General features: G+C 39.3%; 1 protein-coding gene across 1 annotated transcript in view; it reads right to left on the reverse strand.

Moving 5' to 3' along the window:
- The window catches only part of spon1a (spondin 1a), a 58321-nt gene extending 41194 nt beyond the window's left edge, over nt 1-17127 (reverse strand). The window contains exons 1-5 of the mRNA XM_035652060.1: nt 16830-17127; nt 15774-15880; nt 11417-11550; nt 4089-4162; nt 3514-3636 (exon numbers count right to left, since the gene is read on the reverse strand). Coding sequence (XP_035507953.1) covers nt 3514-3636; nt 4089-4162; nt 11417-11550; nt 15774-15880; nt 16830-17061 — 670 coding nt within the window. The 5' untranslated portion in view covers nt 17062-17127. The remainder of the gene's footprint in view (nt 1-3513; nt 3637-4088; nt 4163-11416; nt 11551-15773; nt 15881-16829) is intronic.
- Nucleotides 17128-20321: the final 3194 nt, after the last annotated feature.

Below are 20321 nucleotides of genomic sequence, written 5' to 3' on the forward strand. Positions count from 1 at the left end.
CACAAATGCATTTATTTTATCTTGCCGTGACAATATGAGGTCTGCAATGTCTGTTTTCTGTTACAACCAAAGAGAGGTACAACAACAGTGTTTTCAAAATGCTGCAGCAAAGTATTTACTTTGAATGAGAATATTGAGAGAATCGTTTACTTTTTTTGCATCTTTTTACTAGTTGCCCATTTGTTTTAAGATTCTATGATTTGACTGATTTTTACTTTTGAAGCTTACAGGAATTGGCCTCCAATCATCTTTCTAAACTTTTCTCACACTGCCAGCATGCACAAGCCTTCCAACTCTTCCAGTGTCTCGGTTAAAAAGTAATGATGACCAGGATTTGGAATGTCCTGCCTGAGGCCTCGGCCTAGCAATATCAGGATCATCTCTTAGGGCTTGATCTGAATGCGTTTTCAGCAGTGAAATGTGCCCTTTTCTTATTGCTGTTAATGGGGCTCTTGCTGTTAAATGCTTTTCTGCTCCCGGTGAATAACATTTATTTATATAGGATGCCTTTTCCTCAACTTTCTTACACATCAATCCATTTTGTCTTGACGGTCAAGATTATTTCAAACATGTTAGGTGTTTAATATTTTTGCTGATGGTCCCTTATGAAAAAGGCCATTTCTGCCTCAAGCTTTTATAAATGTCTGACCCTGGCAAGAAGAAAATCATTGCCCAAAACTAAATAGCTTTGACATTATGGCTCTAGTTGGCAGTTTTATATCCATCATCAGGTTATTTCACCTAAAGTAGAGGTAGTATTAGTTTACTTCAAAGGTGGGTATAACTTGAAGCCGGTGCTCTCCTTTTTATTGCATTTTTGGTAGGGATTAATGCTTATGGTCAGTGGCTGGTTTCCATCTTCAATTTGTGGAAATGTTCGTTTTAAAATGCAAGGGAGAGAAACAGCAGTGTTATGATATGTGACCTCTCTCTATGTGTTATTAAGACTCTGATCCAAGGTGCATTGCTGGACCTCAGAACAATACTAGTAGACTTAACAGAGACATTTAACAAACCCCTGATTAAGTAGCGACACACCTGGGAAAAGGTCAACAAGATTGTTGTGGTGCCGATGCAGACAGAGATAAACTGTGCTTTCCAGCTTCAGACATTTGACTTCAACAATGTTCTCTCCAAATTAGGGACTACACTGGACAGCAGTGTGCACAGGCACCTCTGTACATCTCAGAACTTCTCTGCCCCTACTCGAACTCCAGGTTTTTAAAAGTTCCACGATCAATCAAGGTTGGTAGGTAAGAGAGATCATGCCTTTAGGGTGGCAGCTCCAAAACTCAAGATGTTTATGTTTTCTACGGCTTATTCTTTAGGGGTTTTTAGTTTTAGTCTTGTTCTGTCTCTGTTTTTACATTTGTGCACATATTTGTTATTGCCTTATATTTATATAGGGTTTCATATATTGTCATTTATTGGTGTTATGTGCCTTTTTGCACTGATGTGCCTTGCACTTTAATTTATACAGCACTTTGGACTTTGGACTCTGGTTGTTTTAAATGTGCTATATAAATAAACTTTATTTGATTTGATTTCATCCCCCGCTGCTGGAACATTGCTCGTGTATTGCTAGATGTCTGTAAATAAACTGAGAATCTTTGGATATGAAGTCCAACACAAATTATGCAGAACTGTACTGTGGTAATGCTAGAAAAAAAAAAAAAACATAACTGTTTTGTGAATAATGTATTTGTTTATTTATAGTGTGCATAAAATAGATTGATCAGACAGTTAAACGATGATATGGGTATTTCGATTTTTTTCTGATCAACCATCATGTAGATGTGGCTTACAGGAGGGTTTGGTTAAAAGTGAATTTTATCTACTGCAAAGCAATGAAAAATATCCTTGTGTTTGTGAATGCACCATCAGCCTCATATGAAATCATAGAGAACTATTCTTTACATTTTGTCAAGGTAAAAAAGGTGTTGTTTTGGTGTATATGTTTTCAGTCTGGACTTCAATATATTGCTTCTGTTGAGTAAGAGGAAATTGTCTATGATGGTATACTTCTTTATTTGGTCAATAAAGGAATGTTAAACTCTCTCCCCCTATTTCTGTTTCTCTAACACTAATCCCATAGTCTTTGATGACAACCAGACAATACACCTTCTCAATATACACTCAGTGTCCGAGCGAGCTGCAATTGCTCGGGCTGAAGAGCCATGCACTGCTGCATGACTAGGGACAAAAGGGAGAAGGAAAATAGAACTGTCAAGGTTATCATGTCAGCAGTAAAAAAAAAAGCCCTGTTGGCCTGTTTAACAGTGAATTTTTGGTCTCAGAATGTATGTCACCACAATGGTCTAAGGCTCCTGCACTTGAAGGACATATGTTAAAAATAGAAGGATGACATGTGACATAGTGGCATATCTCAGGTGACAAAAAATGCCTGAGTGCTTGCACCAGAAAGGAAGTCAAACTAAGTTTACTTCTAGCTAAATTTATGGTGGGTTTTGATTGGCAAGTATCATCAGAAAACAAATCAGGACAGATCATCATGTGCTTACTGTATTGTAGTGTAGTCAGTGCATAATACGGTCCAGTGAAATCTGTGGAGTGTTATAATAACTGGTTACCTAGGATATGACTTTGTGCAAGGAGAAATCCAACTGTAGCGTAGTAAGAGTCGGGATGAAACAGAAACCACACAGCTTGCCCTATTCTCTTTTAAGTTGATCTATCTGCGAGGTGTGTGTTTGCGTATCTGTGTGTGAGAGTGAGTCACATACTAACTATTCCCTCTATGAGACAGTAAATTAGGGCTCCTTTCGATCTCAGGGTTTATCTTATTCCACTTTAATCAGTGTATTGATCTGACCGGCGAGAACCTGATTTAGACAAGAGAGCCAGTGTAATCCTTGAGTCCATTCACATCCTGACAGTGTGGCTCAAGGTTATGCGCACATCACATGAAAACTATACTGTAGCTCACCACCCACACGAGAGCCAGGTACTGGGGCTAAACTACCCACATGTCAGGGACATATCCTAGAGTTTTTCGGGCTACAATTGAGATTAAAGGATAGGGCTGCTGATATTCTGTATTTTTGTTAATGTCAACAAATCATTTAAAAGACCACACACAACAATGTGTTAGTCCATTTCTCAGTGCATTTTGACTTTGCTGCCTAGTCTGTAGTTCTCAGTACCAAGGCCAATTATTCATATTCAAAAGGATCATGAGTATATTTTGGCCACATAATGTAGTTTTGAAAATAGACTACAAATTCATTGTAAAGCAGAAACATGTAAACCAGTGAAACTGTGTTGCTCATTGGAAAACAATGGAGGTCCATCACATGGTACTCTAAATTACAACAGGATTTTGCTACATAGGCAATACAAACACTTATTAGCATGATCAATTCACTACTGGTTCAGATGTTTTCATGTGAGTTTTTGACAGTAAAAAGATAGATAATATAGACAATAGATAGATATTGTTTAAATGTGTGATGGAGCTGACATGACATGACAATAAGCAGAGTTTGTGCTTACGTGGATAGTCTTTGGGATGAATCTTCTCTGACCAGTTCCCATAGAAGGTGACTCTGTACTTTGCTGTTCCACAAGCACAACAGTCAAGCAGAGGTTTATCTGTAGTGTCTCCATACAGGGATTCTGTATAGAAATTAGAGGAGGGGAAGGAAAAGGTAAAAGAGCCAAAAAGAGAGAAATACAGAAGCCCATGAGACAGACATAGAGAGATTGCTCATTATAATAAGGAGCAGATGAGAGTGATGCCCATCATACAGGAGACGAATGGTTTAAGAAAGTAGGGAGCCGAAGGAAGGAAGACAGGAGGCGAGAGGATGTGCGGCACAGTTCTTTTGATCTGTTGCTCAGTGTGGCATCCAATGTCATGCACAGCCAGGGGTTACACTCATTTACAATCATTCACATGCCAAAACATAACAGCAGAGAGTAAAGTCCCTGCATAAATATCAAGAATAAAAAAAAAATAGAGTAAAAGAGACTATCAGTAGGGAGTGAAATAGAGTACCAGCAGGGAGATTGAAGGACTAAGAAATTCATGTTAAATCATGTATTCCATGTCAATAAAAAAAGCCTACCTTTCTCACACATTCGCTTTGTGAGTGAGCCTTCATCCTGGAAATAGATTATCCTCTTCTGCACAATGCTTGCCCTACACAAGAAGAGATGAAGGCATTCAGGAGTGAAGTTTGTTGGGGGCAGCACCAAGTGCAAATGTAGGCATAAAGGGGGAAAGTAAGAGTGAATGTCAAAATGGGAAAAAGAGAAAACCATTTGGAGAAGCCATGAGGTTTCAAAAGAAAAAGAAACGAACAGACAGCGGGAAATGTGGAAAATGTTGGCTTTTAAGATCTGATACAGTCTGAACAGTGGATTGTGGCAGATGGAACAGGTGCAGACATATTCATAATTTTTTTTTTTTCAGAAGACTCCTAAAAGCAGGTATCAGAGCCCACAGGGAAATTGCTAAATCAGGCTGTCTTTCAGATGGAGACATTCAATGTCTCATACAAAGACCACAAAAAGAATGCCTCAGCATTAAGATATACACGTACATAGAAATGAGAGACTGAAAAGTTGAAAAAGAGACAGCAACTTAGAGTAATTTGTGCATTTAAGGAAGGTCCTACACCACTTTGTGAGAAAAATATGCAGAAACGCACCGACACACTATATTGTTGGTTATGCACTGTGTCGATAAGAACTGATTGACAGGCCACCAGTAATGTTCCACAAAATGTGAGGCCTGGCAGAGGGGAGCTTCTCTAGATTGAGCTGTCTAAGAGGCTTGTTCCACTGGGAACACAGGTCTAAGAGGGGCCTTGACATGTAAATCAGCCACAAACAAACCTTTTCAGAGGCCAGCAGACTTGAGAAAACAACAACAGAAAACAAGCCTCCAGGCACCTAACTTCCTCACAAACACCAGCCTTTTACACCAGCCCTGGCTGCAGGAAGGTTTCCATGGGGATAAAACCCAACAATGAGGTGCTGAGGTAGGGTCTGATCCAGGTGGGTCCCATCCAGCTGGACTGTTCGGATACGATTTATTCTGGAGTATCGAACTAAGCCAAGCTGTGTTGTGCCGTTCCCAGAACCAGGCCCTCACAGCAAGAAATTACATACAGTTATAAGGAAATATTAATCTGATATGAGCCAGTTGTGTAAATGGGCCCAAAACATCTCTCCAAGCTGGCTTTCAAAAGACTTCCTAAATAATTTGTTTTGGAGTTTGTGGATGGGTATTTGTATGGACCACGCAGTCAGTCATCAGTGAAGGGCAGTGATATACATGTTGTAATGTAACAATAGGCCTCATGCAAAAATCCTTTTATATTCATACTTACTTTCTTCTGTGAACCAACCCAACCCATTTAGTTTGTTTTAAGTCAGATTCACCAAACCTTTAACTGCACAAATGTGTTGTAAATCAATCTTTTCAGCCTCATCAATTCTACCTGTTCATGAGGATATAAGCATTTAGATTTTCTCTCAGATGAATAATCAGCACCCCTAAATTTCCATATAAAGTTGCCTCCTCTGTTTGTGGGCAAGTTTCATACACAAAATAAATTATTCCAGCAAGTGTTGACTTGACTTATTATCAAATTCATTCATATTAAGGCGTCAAACTAATTCTTGTGAAAGTGTTTTTCGCCATTAAAGAAATGGAAGACTCATGGTCACTCATTCGTGACTCATATAATAGTACAGGACCACTTATAAATTTAGTTTGTGAGGGAAAAATTTTAACAAAGAGAAAATTGGTGAGTTCCACAAATTCTCTTAAATCACTTATGGGCCTTTTGACACTTACTTACAAATGTGCTCGTACGAGTAGTTCTTGCATGATTATGAATGATGATCAATTAGTTTGGGGATAGCAATTTGTACAGTCCACATCTCCACGGTAACGGTGAATGTACACCTAGTTACATGACACTGTCTGTTCTCTCAGTGTTTCTAAGCTTAATTTAGCTTTTTAATATAAGCAGTGGTTGATGAAAAATACAAGCACAAGGTTAGAGGGCAAAAGGTCTTCTACAAAAAGAAGTTTGAAAAACAAAAAAAAACAACAGAGATGATCAAAGCTTGCACACTGAGTAGAGGAACATGATGGACTGAGGCCATTTAGGCCATAAATTACACTCTACATACTCATACACACTATTGTATCCTGATTACACTCTCTTTATATCCACACATTATACAAATTCACACACACTACTATTCTCTCGCAGACACACTACCATTTCACTCATGTACTCTCTGTACTTCTAAATACAGAATATAATCTCATTCAAACACACCCTTATTCACATAAACATATCATTCTTTCTTATACACACCACAACTCTGTCTCTCATGCTTACTATAGACCAGGGCTCTATAGCACCTGTATGCACATGGTCACCTACAAGGTGATTTTTTTGTCATCTTAAATATGTATATATATTTATATATATTCAAACAAAGTCTACTTGTGTTCCATTGTGTCAAAACATTTAACTACATTACTGATTTTCCTTTCATTAAAAACATATATTGTGTCTAGTCTTTATTACATGTTATGAGTTGTAACCATGCTTCCCCATTCTGTCCTTTTGCATTTGGCATTCATTATCTGTGTCATAAATGGTGGCCTAAGGCCTTGCCAACATTCTTGTCAAGTTACACTTTTACATTTTAATTACATTACATACCTCTATTAGGTGAGTTGAGTAAATTGACTGATCAGTTCATAAGAGTAGATTCGTCATAAGAGCCTTCAGTGTTAATACTACAACCAGAGAACATTACTTCCACTTCCAAATGACTAAAGATGAAATAACACACTGCTATGTTCCTCTACTGAAAGCATCCATTTAAATCATCAAGTATAACAAAGTAGCCTTCACAACAATTTTATCCCTTTAGGTAGCTCTCACGCTCAAAAAGGTTGGAGACCACTGCTATAGAGGGTATACTGGTATATATGTGGGATTAGGATGTCAGAGAGTAAGTATGAGTTATGGCCAAAACAGCCTTTCATAACGTGGATGAAATGGTTCAAGGTAAATGGCACCACCAGCACATCTTAATTGTTCACGCTTTAATTCAATCACCCCAATTTCACATATCTCCCTGAGAGAGAGGAGCACATTCTGCCTCACTGCTTGCCCACTTTCCAAGGCTGGCCAGACAATCAAGCAGAGTAATGCTTATTTAACATCCAATTTAAATTCTATCTCACTTTGCTGGATCCACACACACCACCACCGATCCCAATCACCCCAAAAGTGCACTGACTTGAATGTGTGTGTGGGGAGGTGAGAGTGGGAGTATGTATATATGTGTGAGAGCTTAACAAAAAGAGAGAAAGAAGAGAGAGAGAGAGAAAAAAGAGAAAAATAGAAAAGAAAAAGAAAAGAGAACAATAGATTGTGTCTTTTATGGCTATGTCTGCATGACCAACAAATGTGTAAAATAAGAAAATAAATTCAAATTTTATTATTCTTCTGCTATAACCAGATATTAAATTATTTCATTTTCTTCTATCTGCTGCTGCTGCTGCTACAACCAGAACTTAAAAAAAAGAAACAACTAAGAGACAATACATAAATCCGCTGCACAAAAGCAAATGCATTTACATTTAACATCTATGGTTCTGCTTGACAACAGTGTCCTGTCAGAGTCCTCCTTGATCTGTCCTATCAGTGTGCTGAAGGAGATAAACAGGTTCTGACGGCTGCACGTGGTTGTGACATTCATCTGATCACTGATGCACTGTCTCACTCAGACAGCCCATCAGAACAACCCCAACATATTGCACATCAGAGGGATGTGAAAAATACATTGCTTCCTACCTACAAATAGAAAGATAAAAGATAGAGGCAACTTCAATGGTGACTGCAATATACGGATTATATTTTGATGTGATTTACTATGGATCTGTGGAATAACCAGAATGTAGCCAACCACAAGGATTCAGTTGTGACAATAGCTCCTGACTAGAGTTTCACTTCCACATCGGACAATTGCAGGTCATGTTTGATTTTATCATTAAGTTGAGCAGAATGGAAGCCAATTATTTTCAATCCAATTAGACATAAAGTTGAACATTGCTGTGAGGTAAGTTTGACGGTTAGCTCTGGCACTATGTAAAGAACAGTTTGGATAAAAATTAGGGGAACAAAGATGGGTTTTTAAATGGTAGATGAGTGACAATCATCTACCATTATCAATCAAACAGCAGTAGAAAAGGCTACTACAAACAGGTAATAAGTGGGAACACAAGGCTCAAATACAACCCTTTCACTGAGTTCTTCAGGTGGAATTTGAATTGAATGAATTGAAGCTGGATTATGTCTGTTGTGCCTCTGACCAGAGCCGGTTCTGGAACTGACAGTCTTAGCTTGAGATAACTCCTTGAACCACTGTAGCAATGCAACTTAATTCAGATAGGCGGGTTGGGATCAAAGCACAAGAGCATAAATTGAGTGACTAACCAAATGTAAGGTTTATTAGAAAGAGTAATATCAGTAATACACAAGAGCTATACACACCATCTTGTTCACTAATAAAAACAGACGATAGCTTCAGGGTGTAAAGACAGAGGGTGTTGAATGCTGTACAGATTGTAAAGCTCCCTTAGGTTAATTGTTATATGTGATTTTGGGCTACAAAAATAAAATTAGACTTCACTCACGCAGTGGTGGGTAGGAACAGTGCCTACAGTTATCAAGCAGCCGTCAGTCAGTGGGTCAGTGAGTGCGCTAAATGTTGTCCTTTTTGCCATCGAATTTCATAAATAAACCACACAGAATCCCACTACGTGCCTACACAGTGATTAAATTCACGCAAACTTTAGCAAACAACCTCTTGTCCTCTTTGGACAAATATACATATTGAAAACAAGCTACCACATGTGATACTTTGAAAATGCCATTTAAGACTTTTTAATATTTGAATTTCTTAATTGTAACTAAATGGATTTATATTAACTTATAATTTATAATACATTTTAAAAGTATTTTTAAGTCAATAAAAGAAAGCTTAACTTAATTAAATCTGATAAGGGATTCGAAAGTAATCAGATTAATAAGCAGATGTCCTTACTGGATTTGAATTTGATATCGAACCCTCTGACCACACCCAGCATCACTGGGTGTTGTCAGGAGTTTGCGCTGCTGCATCTGTAACCTCACCCAGCAGTGATGTCAAAGTGTACTGAACACACCCTAAATAAGTGTCTGTATCACTGCGGGAAGGTGATATAACCACTGAAGTCTGCAAAAAAAAAAAAAAGATTTTTCGTAGCGCAGGGTCAGTTAAACAACACCCAGCAAACTTTCAATTTTTAGAATACATTTTCTCAAAAGAAGAGCAGGATTCCAACAGAGATACAGTGGAGGAAACTTGGTGTGATCTGATTCTCAAATAAGAAAGCCAAAAATAACTGGATTGCATGGTAAAACTTTCAAAGTCAGTGATCTGAGTTCAGAAGTTTGAATAAGCATCCCTGCCTGACCCTATCATCACAGACCAGGACAAAACCAAACCACCAAGCTCAGTCTTTCCATCTAAAAGACAGCAACTGCCCATCAATTATACTGCAGCAAACCACTCGGGAGGAGCAAGAACAATTTGAGTCACAGGAGATTTCTAACAGAAACACACATACACACACATGCCACACACACACACACACACACACACACACACATACTTCTAATTTCATGGCCAGATGTCTTTTTTTTTTTTTTTTTTAAATAACCATGATATTTTACAGACAGGCAGGGAGGCAGGCAGACAGACGGGCAGTGACAGAACTCTTTGGGGATATGAAATGAAATTAAAAACAAACATTTACCCTGCCTGTGGCGGTAATGAAAATGTCCTCTATGTGCTAATCTATAATATAATTTCACATTATTATGTTGTTTCTTTCAGAGCATGTTTGTTGACTACACTAACTATGTGTTTATGTGCCCATGTTTCTCTGCGGATGGGCTATATGATTACACAGCCATAGTGTACAAGGGTGTCTCTACCTAACAGTTTTCAGACAAAAAAGGCCTGCACTTGTCAGTTACAGGAGTTGTACCTCCTCAATCAATTATATTTTATTTAGACTTTTGTTGTGTTGCAGCACAGAAGCAGACAAAAACCTTGTCATCTTTATAACTCATAGGTAGGAAGAAGAACAGTGGCAAGTACCAACTCCCAGCCTCAATCATTATTTTGAGAAGCATCTCTTTTGAACTATAGGCTTCTCCCTCCCTCCCCTATTGTGTGCGTCCTGGTATTACATCCACATCTCTGCACTTTCAAGTATCTCCTTCTAGACTGTACGCTCTGTCACACTTTTTCCTCTTTCCATGTGCTTAACTGAATTCAATTGTGCCATCATAACACCAATCTCTGTGAGGAGAGCAAAAATGCCATGCACCATGACCTTCTCTGAGAAACTATGACAACACCACAGTGAAGATGAAAACAAAGAGGAGACAGATAAGAAGTCAGGAGGAGGGAGTGAGGAGCTGAGAGAGCAGTCGCACCAATATAAGAGAGTATATGAAAGCTCAGGGAGGTCATGAAGATACTCCAGGAAGATGAGGACAGGGGAAATGGGACATAGAAAAGAGAGATAGAAAAGGGAAACTAATAACATGCATTACTGAGAAATGCAACCTTTGTATCATCACTTAAAAAAACAGAGGTATAGACAAGGAAGCAGAGAAACCGACTACTGGCTAAGTACTGTACATAAACAGTTAAATAATGCATTGATCAGAAGGCCTTGTGAGACACAGTCCCTCACTATATTTCCACCGCCTGTATTTTCCCACAGTACTGGATTAATAAACAAATTTCTGCAATGATATGTCTTCAGCTGAACATGACTACACTTCTATACCCAAGAAAGCCCAGAGGACACACAACATCAGAATTGATTGGTGTCAATCAGCCGTATAACTAATAAAGGTAATGAATAGTTTATGAAGCCAAGTGGGAATGAAAATTTCACGAGACGTTCTGCATGTAACTCTGCTTAGCCTGGGGGAAGGAATGTAATGAAACAGTTACTTTACATTTGGACTTGATATACTATGCTCACAGCTCACAATCCCATTATACAACAACTAAATATTAAATGATTAAAACTTGATTTAAGTCTGTATGACCAATCTTGAAAAGCATGTATTTAAAAGGGATTTAAAGTTATCATTTTTTGTTGAAACTGTATTAGAGAGGTGGTGATTTCACAACCTCATTTTGGAGGATGTAGCTTGTGATAATGTTGAACTGTATTTAATTATACAGTGTTTCTATTATTTAATCTATCTTCATTGATGTAAATGATATGAATCTGCTATCAAATAATCATAATAAATTCACATTGACAAAAACACAAGAAGCATACTTAAGGAGGAGACAGCCGGAACCACTAGGGGGCGCAGTCCAAAACACCTGGATGCTGGTGCGTCTGCGAGGAGTGCTCTCTGTCACTGCAGGAGGGCAGTTGGTCATGAACTGTGTTTCCTCCTCATCAATTATCTGTAAAGCACACACACACACAAAGAGATTAGTGATGAATAAAAATCTCCTAAGACAACTGTCACTTAAAACATCTGCATGTGATTTTATTCATTAGGTTTTGGAGCATTTCGCATTAATTTCCTCACCTACTGTCAGCTCAAGCACCTATAAACATAACTAGCATCTGAAATTGACATCCATTTGACATTTTCAGGACATATCAAGGGATTTACTCACTAGAAATAAATCATGCCAGAAGTCTTCCTTTGCGGTTTGAAGCTTACCTAGGAACCACATCTGACTTTAGCAGTTATTAGTTTGAACTAAACAGAACCCTCTCACATGCACACCAGCGTGAAAGAATCATGAGGTTCAATTGGTCACCAAACAAATTTGAGATATGATTAACATGAGACGAGAGAAGAAAAAAACTGTCTCCCAGGTATAGAGGGAAAGTCACTCTTTGGTGGAACTGCTCACAACTCATAAATACATTTAACCTGCACAGCTTCTTTTCAAGGGGTCACAAGCCAGAGAGGCTGGGAACTACCATGTCAGAATGAAAGGGCTAGGATATTTGTTGGTTTGATACTTGTGGCTGGATATTGCGATTTTCCTCATTGTGAAAATTTATCATTGTGTGTTAGAGTACAAAAAAGCTGGTTAAGGCATTTGACACCAAACAGCGAAGCAATTAATCCAGTCTAGTGAATGGGTGACACATTGCACTCTTCTTCCACTTTCAATATATATGTCAGCTTAGTGGGCTCAAGTTGGCATCTACCTGGAGCTGAAAGGTAGCCGTCTCAGTGGAAAAAGCCATACTAGATACTAGAATGGATTATCCTGGTAAAATAAAGTAAATTGAATTCAATTTAATCAATACTTAGATCAATCAGAGAGTTAACACCCATGACACTATCACTGCAGAAAGCATTAGAGGGGTACCCAGACTCTTTGGGTCAAATGTCCAAGTCCAAAAAAAGTCCAAATGCATGCTGCCCTCTCTACACAGGTGCACACCTGAGACACTAAGCATCTCATTGATTCTAACTGGACAGGAAATTAGTAGAGTGGGTTGCATGAGGGAGCGCCGCCAGCGAGCTAATATTCACTGCCCAGGGACAGAGGATCTGTTTGATAGGAAGTGACATCAAGGCAGTAAAGACGAGGAACTTTCTCACTCCATAAAGCTGTCAGCAGAGAATTTCCTTTGTCGTGCCATGTTATGAATGAGTTCCCTCTGAAAGTGGATTGTGTGTGGACGTGCATGCCTCTGTGTGTGCGAGTGTGTGTGAGTTAGAGTCCGTGAGAGAGGGAGAGATGGAGTGAGAAGGAGAGAGAAGGAGAGCCTGGGAGCTGTGTGTGTGTGTGTGCGCGCAGCCTATCTCAGACTGACGGATTACACCAACCCCCCTCTATGTTCCCATGGTTTCTAACAGGCATCCTGGGCTGTCCTGACTGGACTTGGTGAGAGTTAGGAAAAGAAAAATAAATGAGTTGTGATTCTGGTTTCTCTACAGCAGCTGCTGGTCAGACCCAAACAATAACATTCGACATCAATCTAAAATGACTTTTGACTTCAGAAAAGTGAATGCAAACGGCAATTTGCACGGAGGTTATGCGTCAACCATCTCTGTTGCTCTAATATCAGAAAGTTCTTGTGGAATTATTATGTGATGATAATGTACCCATATACCTATGTCTACAATTATGTCATATGTTCTGCAATCAAAGTGGCACCAATTTCACCCCTCAATTTGCCTTTTCTTGTTCTATCATCTCACCCTGCTGAGAGGTAATGTCTCATCACACATCGCCAGCATTGCCCACTGGTTTACACTCTTGCCAACAAACACACACACACACGGTGGCAGCTGACCTTCCCAGAAAGCTCAATAAAAGTGCTTTTCATCAAGTCGGGAGCTGTCCTGAGACGGCTGGGATGGGGCACACCAGCAGATTTCAAATGAGCTGTATGTTAAATAAAGCCTGACGTCTTCTGTTGCAGCTTCTTTTCTCTTTCTTTTTCTCTCAATGCCTGGAGGCCGGCCCACCCAGGGGTCTTTCAGAATGAAGGAATAGTGTGTGTGTGTGAGTGTGTGTGTGTGTATGTGTGTGTGTGTGTGTTTTGACATAAAAGACAAAAAACATGAAAGACTAACTCAGCAGGTGATGATAGAGGGATAGCTCTTTGGACAGCAGTTGATTTTTACTGCGCCGTCACGTAACAAGACAGGTGGTCATCTGCAGCTATGAAAGAGACCTTCAACTTCTTGAAATGTAGCAGGAGTCTAATCAAAGGCAGGTCCCAGTTTTGACATTTTGACTTTTGATACCAACACTTAAAGGCTATGGTCACACATCTATCTATCACATCTATCGTTCTCTGTGTACTCCACACTTATCCATCTGTGGAGCAAAGAGACTGAACGTGACCAAATGATGTAGCAATTCCCCCTCTTTACCCCTGACGTTTAGCACCCTGTCAAACCATGCCACACATGGCTGAGAAGCACGCTCAAGGCAGGCACTAAATAACAACAGCATGAAATCAATTGCAAGGACAAATAAAACTGAATAAACCTTGCCAGTGTTAACGCTGGGTAATGAGATGTGAGGTGCACACAGGACAAAAATAAAATGTTCCTGTTTTTTTCATGCCGCCCCATATTTAAGGCTCAGGTTCACAGAGAGTGCCACAGCATGGCAGTAACTGTGATCAGAACAGCCTAAGGACTGCTGTGCAAACCTCCCCATGCATTGTACTACAGGTTCAATAATATAATAGGGTTTTATGTGGGAAGCGACTGAAACCGACAGGTTCACAAAAATATGAAAATAAGAATACCACACATGCTGTTAAACCCCTTTAACAACTGCTTTTTTACAAGGTCTGTTCTAAGAAAGCATATTACTGCAAGATCTGGGCAGAACTGGGAATTTTAGTTTAGGTTAAAACTGGGTACTTACTGAATATGCATTACATTTGCTTATTATAAATACACTGTGTCATGGTAAACTGGCTTTGCTGTTGTGAACTACAGCCAGTATTTCCCTAACATTTGCGTACTTTATACAGCTAAAACCAATTCCTCAGTTGCTCAGTTCTTTTCAAATAATTTCAAAAAAGGATGTCATCTAATGCACTGTAAGCCCTCTAAATTTCTTAACACTACAACCTTGACTTTGGATGAACTGCACATTGGCAGGACATAGTAAGGTAAAAGGCATGAGAACAGAACAAGTACCATTAAAGAAGAATTCATTTAAAGCTTATGATTGTAATCTTACATTAAAGTTTCATGTAATATTACAACTTAAAATGTAGTTCTACACTGTGAATGTTTGTTAATTGCATCTAAGGACACTACATTAGCATTATACATTCTAGAAATGTTTTTTTTTTATCATTGTATTACATTATTTTATTATTATTTATCATTATTGTATTATATTACAGTGAATGATTATTATACCCACATACCCCATCAACCGATCTTCTCGCTCTCTCTACCACTTGACTCCTCACACAGCATTATAATTACAAAGGGCCTCACATATGTGGCCATTATCACTTATGCGTAAGTACACCAGCTTACTTGCCTTTTCTCTCTTCCTTTCGCACTCTGGGCCCCACTCCGTTCTCGCCCTGCTTCCTACAGTACTGCAGCTGGACCAAAATGCTTATCAGCCTTCCAACTACACCAAAAGGTACACTTCCTACATATGTGAGCTGTATGCCTGCTTGTACACACACACACACACACACACACACACATAATTACTCATATTCCACGCACGTCTACTTTCATGGCCTGGCAAAGCAAAGCTACATGGAGCTGAGCTGAGCTGAGAGTATGCTCTTTTCATATGCTATATCAAGCCTATTAGAGGAGGTGAGGTGAGAATAATCACACTTTGACATGTGAAGACAGGAAGGCTGTGTGCAAGAGAAAATCTGTCAAGACCCCCATCCCCCCATCTACAGTAAGATCTATTTTTTCTCTCTTTTCACACACTATGCAGTGCTTGTGTAAGAGTGACATTACAGTTAGGCCAGGTGTGGTTAACTGTGTTGGTTTGTGAGTCTTAAATTGAAATGTACTGTATTGCTGATATGAAGGATGGACTTTACAGTGAAAGAGTTAATATAATTACCATGTATACCAATGTAATTGCTCTGTAATGCGATAATTTTCTGATTGTACAAGCAGTCATATAATTTGCTGCTTCCTTACCTGGAAATTTCCAATGTAGTCCTCATCCCTGTCTCCTTCTGTACCCTCCTTCAGGGCAATAAGGGTGAACCCTCTGAAGTAGGAGGGACTGGATGCAATCAGAGTCACTGGATGGAAGCAAACAAGAGTGACAACAAGCATCAACTGACTGCAATCCTCACTCCCATATACAAGACTATAGTGGGATTAATGACCTACCTGCCTGAGTAGTGTTTCATGCAGAAGTAATATTGTGTCAGACTAGTGGAATATATTCTGATATAAATTTAATTATTTTTTATGCAACTATTTTTGAGAAAGTAGTTCAGGTTACAGTAATTATAATGCTACAGTGTCAGCCTGGCAGTATTTTCACGAGATCTTTAGCATTTCTTTATGCATTTTTCAATCTAGCAGAACATAAAAGGGTGTTCATTTACTATGAGGAAAAATGTATTTCCTGTACAAATTTATCTGAATCTTAGGAGAATCCTTTTGACTTAAACATGTCTAATTTCTAGTATAGATGGTTTTAATTTTCCAACTCCCCATTTCAAGCTAATTAAGAAATTCTCTTTGGATAAAATGAAACTGCATGAGCCTTTGAGATTCACAGGGCAGATGGCACATGCCCATTAACAGCACCAAATAACTTTCACTTCAGACAAAAGCAATAAAATCAGGGACTGCTGGCTGTTTTTAAATCTGTTTTAACTTTGAGAGAGAATAGTAAAAAGCATGAAAGAGGTCGCAAAGTGATTCAGCTTTATATAAACTTTATTAAATTTTAAGGGGTTCTGTCACGGGTGTTGACATTAGGTTAAAAGTAAACTGTTGTCACCTTAGGCTTTTGGTCCAAATGCATATTTCCCTATTGTGATGAAGGGTCATCTCTTTACTAATCAAATATAGTTTACTTTCAGGGCATATAGACTTGCGCTCATCAAAAGTAGACTCTGTAGAAACACATTTGGCTTAGTTTGCATAGCCTACTGACCGTAAATTAGTGTTTATTTGACAATGCGCACATAGTGCCAACAAGCGCAGTGTGCGTAAATCTCGCGGATAAACACCAACCTCTGTATGTGCTGCCTGGCTGATAGCTCTCCGGGTCTCCCTCAACGCGGAGGCGAAACTCGGTGTTGACCTCCTTCCGATTGCTCTGAGCCCGTAATATCCGACTACAATACCCGTCTGACTTCCCGACTCTGTCGATGGGCTCCTCGGTGAATGCAAACATATTGCACGCTGCGGTGGAGATGAAGCAGACTAGCAGAATAACGCGTGGATGTTGCCCGGTTGCTGTCATCGTGTGGATTTCCGACAGCCAAGTTGATGCGCGGAGATGAAGGGAGTCTTGTCCGGAGGGGGGGTGGGGGGGGGGTTACAGAAGAAACCTTCAGCTCCCGTGGGGGGGGGGGGGGGGGTTACAGAAGAAACCTTCAGCTCCCGTTGCACTTCTAAATGAGAGTCCAACTTGCCAACTGCTGAAGTAGACTTCGGTTAGGGTAGATCCATCCTGGTGCAAATGACAGAGAGAGAGAGAGTAGGAGGAGGAGGACTGACTGGGATGTGCTGTGCACTCTCACTCTAAGAGAACTGCACACTGCGTGCCGTCGCTGGCTCAGACTGAGCAGGATAGCACGGGTCCGAGGAAATGGCCAAGCTAGGAACGCGCGCTGTGCAGCTGTCTCCAAGGCCACAGCTATTTACTAACAGACTAGGTGAAGAATACTCTGAACCAACAGACTGAGGACAAAGACAAACATTCCTACCAATGAGTGCTGAGAGGAGGCAACACATTTGACATACTTGGACTGAACTCTCGGTGTGGGTGCGGTGTGTGTGTGTGTGTGATCACTCAAGAGTCTTAAAGAAGACACGAACACAGAGACACACACAAAGGAATTAAAAAAGCATACCAAATGGTTGTCTAGGTGACTAATTAAATAATAAGTGTTAAGTGTTGACTTCATTGCTTTGTCTTTTCCCCCCTCAAAGTGGTAAAAGGAATTTGGCATATCAGTCCCAGAGGATCTATGGGAAGAGAGCCTTAAGAACATAAATACCTTACCGAATAAAGCAAGACACCTCTCATCCAATTTAAAATTTTAGGCAGGCTCCATTACTCTGAAAAAAACTCCAGCCCATATACCCAGAGGTGTCACCTATGTGCAATAAATGTCAAACTTCAGTAGCATCCCTCCTCCATAGTTTTGTTCATTGCCCCAAGGTTCTGTCTTTTTGGACTGATATCCACAACATTATGTCTAAGGTTATGGATTTCTGATTAAGCCAGAGCTGCAGCTTATCATCATTGGTATATCTGACACATTCAGAAAGCTAAACACAGCACAGCAGCGTTTTCTGTCTTACTGCCTCATAATGGCAAAGAAATTCATTCTCATGGTATGGAAAAACACAACCACTCCTAAGATGTGGCTAGAGGACCTGACTAACACATTCCATATGGAGAGGATACGATACACTCTATAAGATAGGTTCCTATAATTTACCAAGACCCCTCATAACATATCTTATATATAAATCCAGTAGAGATGATTGAACAGTGAAGGTCTCTGCACAGGAAGGCAGGTGGGTGGGGTGGAGGAGAGTAAGGGAAGACTAGGGAAGAGGTGGGAGTAGGGGTAGATATTGGGGTGGTAGGGAGGACGGAAAGGAGGGGAGGGGATCTCTGATCAACTCATTTTGTCTTGCTATCAACATCATTGTTATTTTGTTTATTTATTTTTATTTATTTGTTTCTAACCCTTTGTTAGTTCTTACATACCCCCCTTTTCAGTTTTTCATTCAGTCTTTGTTTTTATATTACCTGTGTGACTATTACTTGGTTTACTAATACCCTCAATGCCACATGCACAATTGTATGAACTTTAAAAATGAGCATTGATTGCACTAATCTAATGTTCAGTAACCTTAAGCCATGTTGGTCCAAATATCTTTCACATGCTGCATCAACCACAGATGCAACTCATAATTAAGTTGTCATGTAAGCAGTAAAATATGGCCTTGCAGATTCATCACATACACTTATGTAGATTGTAGTAGTTTATATGTAGTGTAACAGTTTTAGCCATGTTAGCTGCATATGTCTTAAGATGCCAATGTCAGTCTGTCGTTCAGTCAAACCACCACTTTGTACAGATGGAAGTATCTCAACAATTATTGAATGGATTGCCATGACATTTTGTATAGACATGCATGGTCCCCATAGGACTGAGCCTACTGACTTTGGCAATCCCCTGACTTTTACTCCAGCGCCACCAGCAGGTTTACATTTGTTTAGTGAAACATCTTGAAAAACGATTGAATGCATTAACATGAAATTTGCTACATATATTTATCGTGCCCAGACAATGTATCCTAATGACTTTGATAATCCGCTGAGATCTCCTGTAATTGGATTGGATTGGATTGAAGTAGTCATCGCCTGCCTCAGAATTAATTGTAATGACTTTGGTGATGCTGCGATTTCTTATCTAGCACCACCACCAGGACAACATTTGTCCAATACTCATACATTCCCATCATCCTCAGCTGAACTTGGTGTTTTGTGCCAATTTGCAAGAGTTAGCATGCTAACATGCGACAATGGACATGGTACATTATACATGCTAAGCATCAGCATGTTTGTATTGTCAGTGTGAGCAAAATCACTCCTTAAAATTGTAAACCCAAAGTTTTCAAGGACCAGTGTGTAGGATTTAGTGGCATCTAACAATGAAGTTGCAGATTGCAACTAACTGAACACCACTTGCGCCTGTATTTTACGACCTGGGAATGAGAACAGGCTTTGTCTGTTCTAAACTACTAAAAGAAAATGGTGGTTCAACATGGCTCAAATCATCACTCAAAACATACCTTTGAATGTTATATTCAATTTCTGCCAATAGATCCTCCTAAATGTCACACAATGGACGTTTAAAAGTTAAATTGGAATTGGAGACAAACACCATCGTACATTACTCAGTATCAGTAATCTAAACATCTGGCAGACATTTTTTTCAAAAGAACACATATAGGCCACTTGATGCTAAATATAAATATAAGATCTAAGTCTGAGTAGTATTATCCTGCAATTCTAGCACTTTTTCTAGCATTATTTTTTTTAATATCCATCATCCAAACCTGCATGTGAATTATATGGTTTATAAATCACCAGCTGAAAGATATCTACTTTTACTCTGTTTGTTAAGTATTAAGGGAAATACTGGTACATTATGATTTCAACTGAAATCAAGCCTTTAACAATCCCTCAGTTGTGATGATGGCCTCTTTCTGAATTAATCCAAGATTTTTGGGAGAGAGCAAGGTTTTTGAGACTCTTCACTCTTTGCGAAGCCAATAAAAAAACACCACAGTCTTGAAACATTTGTCAGGTGAATCTGAATGACGATTCTTAAAATGTAAGCTTTCATGAAAGCTCTTTATTCTCTACTTTTCTGTTTCTTTAGTCTGCTTTTGTCTTCTTGGAACATACTCACCTTTAGACTTTTTAAAATCAGAATCAGTAATCCGAATGTCAGTAGTCAAGCTTCAACTCATGAT

Source organism: Morone saxatilis, unplaced genomic scaffold (genome assembly GCF_004916995.1).
Source record: "Morone saxatilis isolate NCDOM2014 unplaced genomic scaffold, NCSU_SB_2.0 Contig11, whole genome shotgun sequence".
Taxonomy (NCBI): Eukaryota; Metazoa; Chordata; class Actinopteri; family Moronidae; genus Morone; species Morone saxatilis.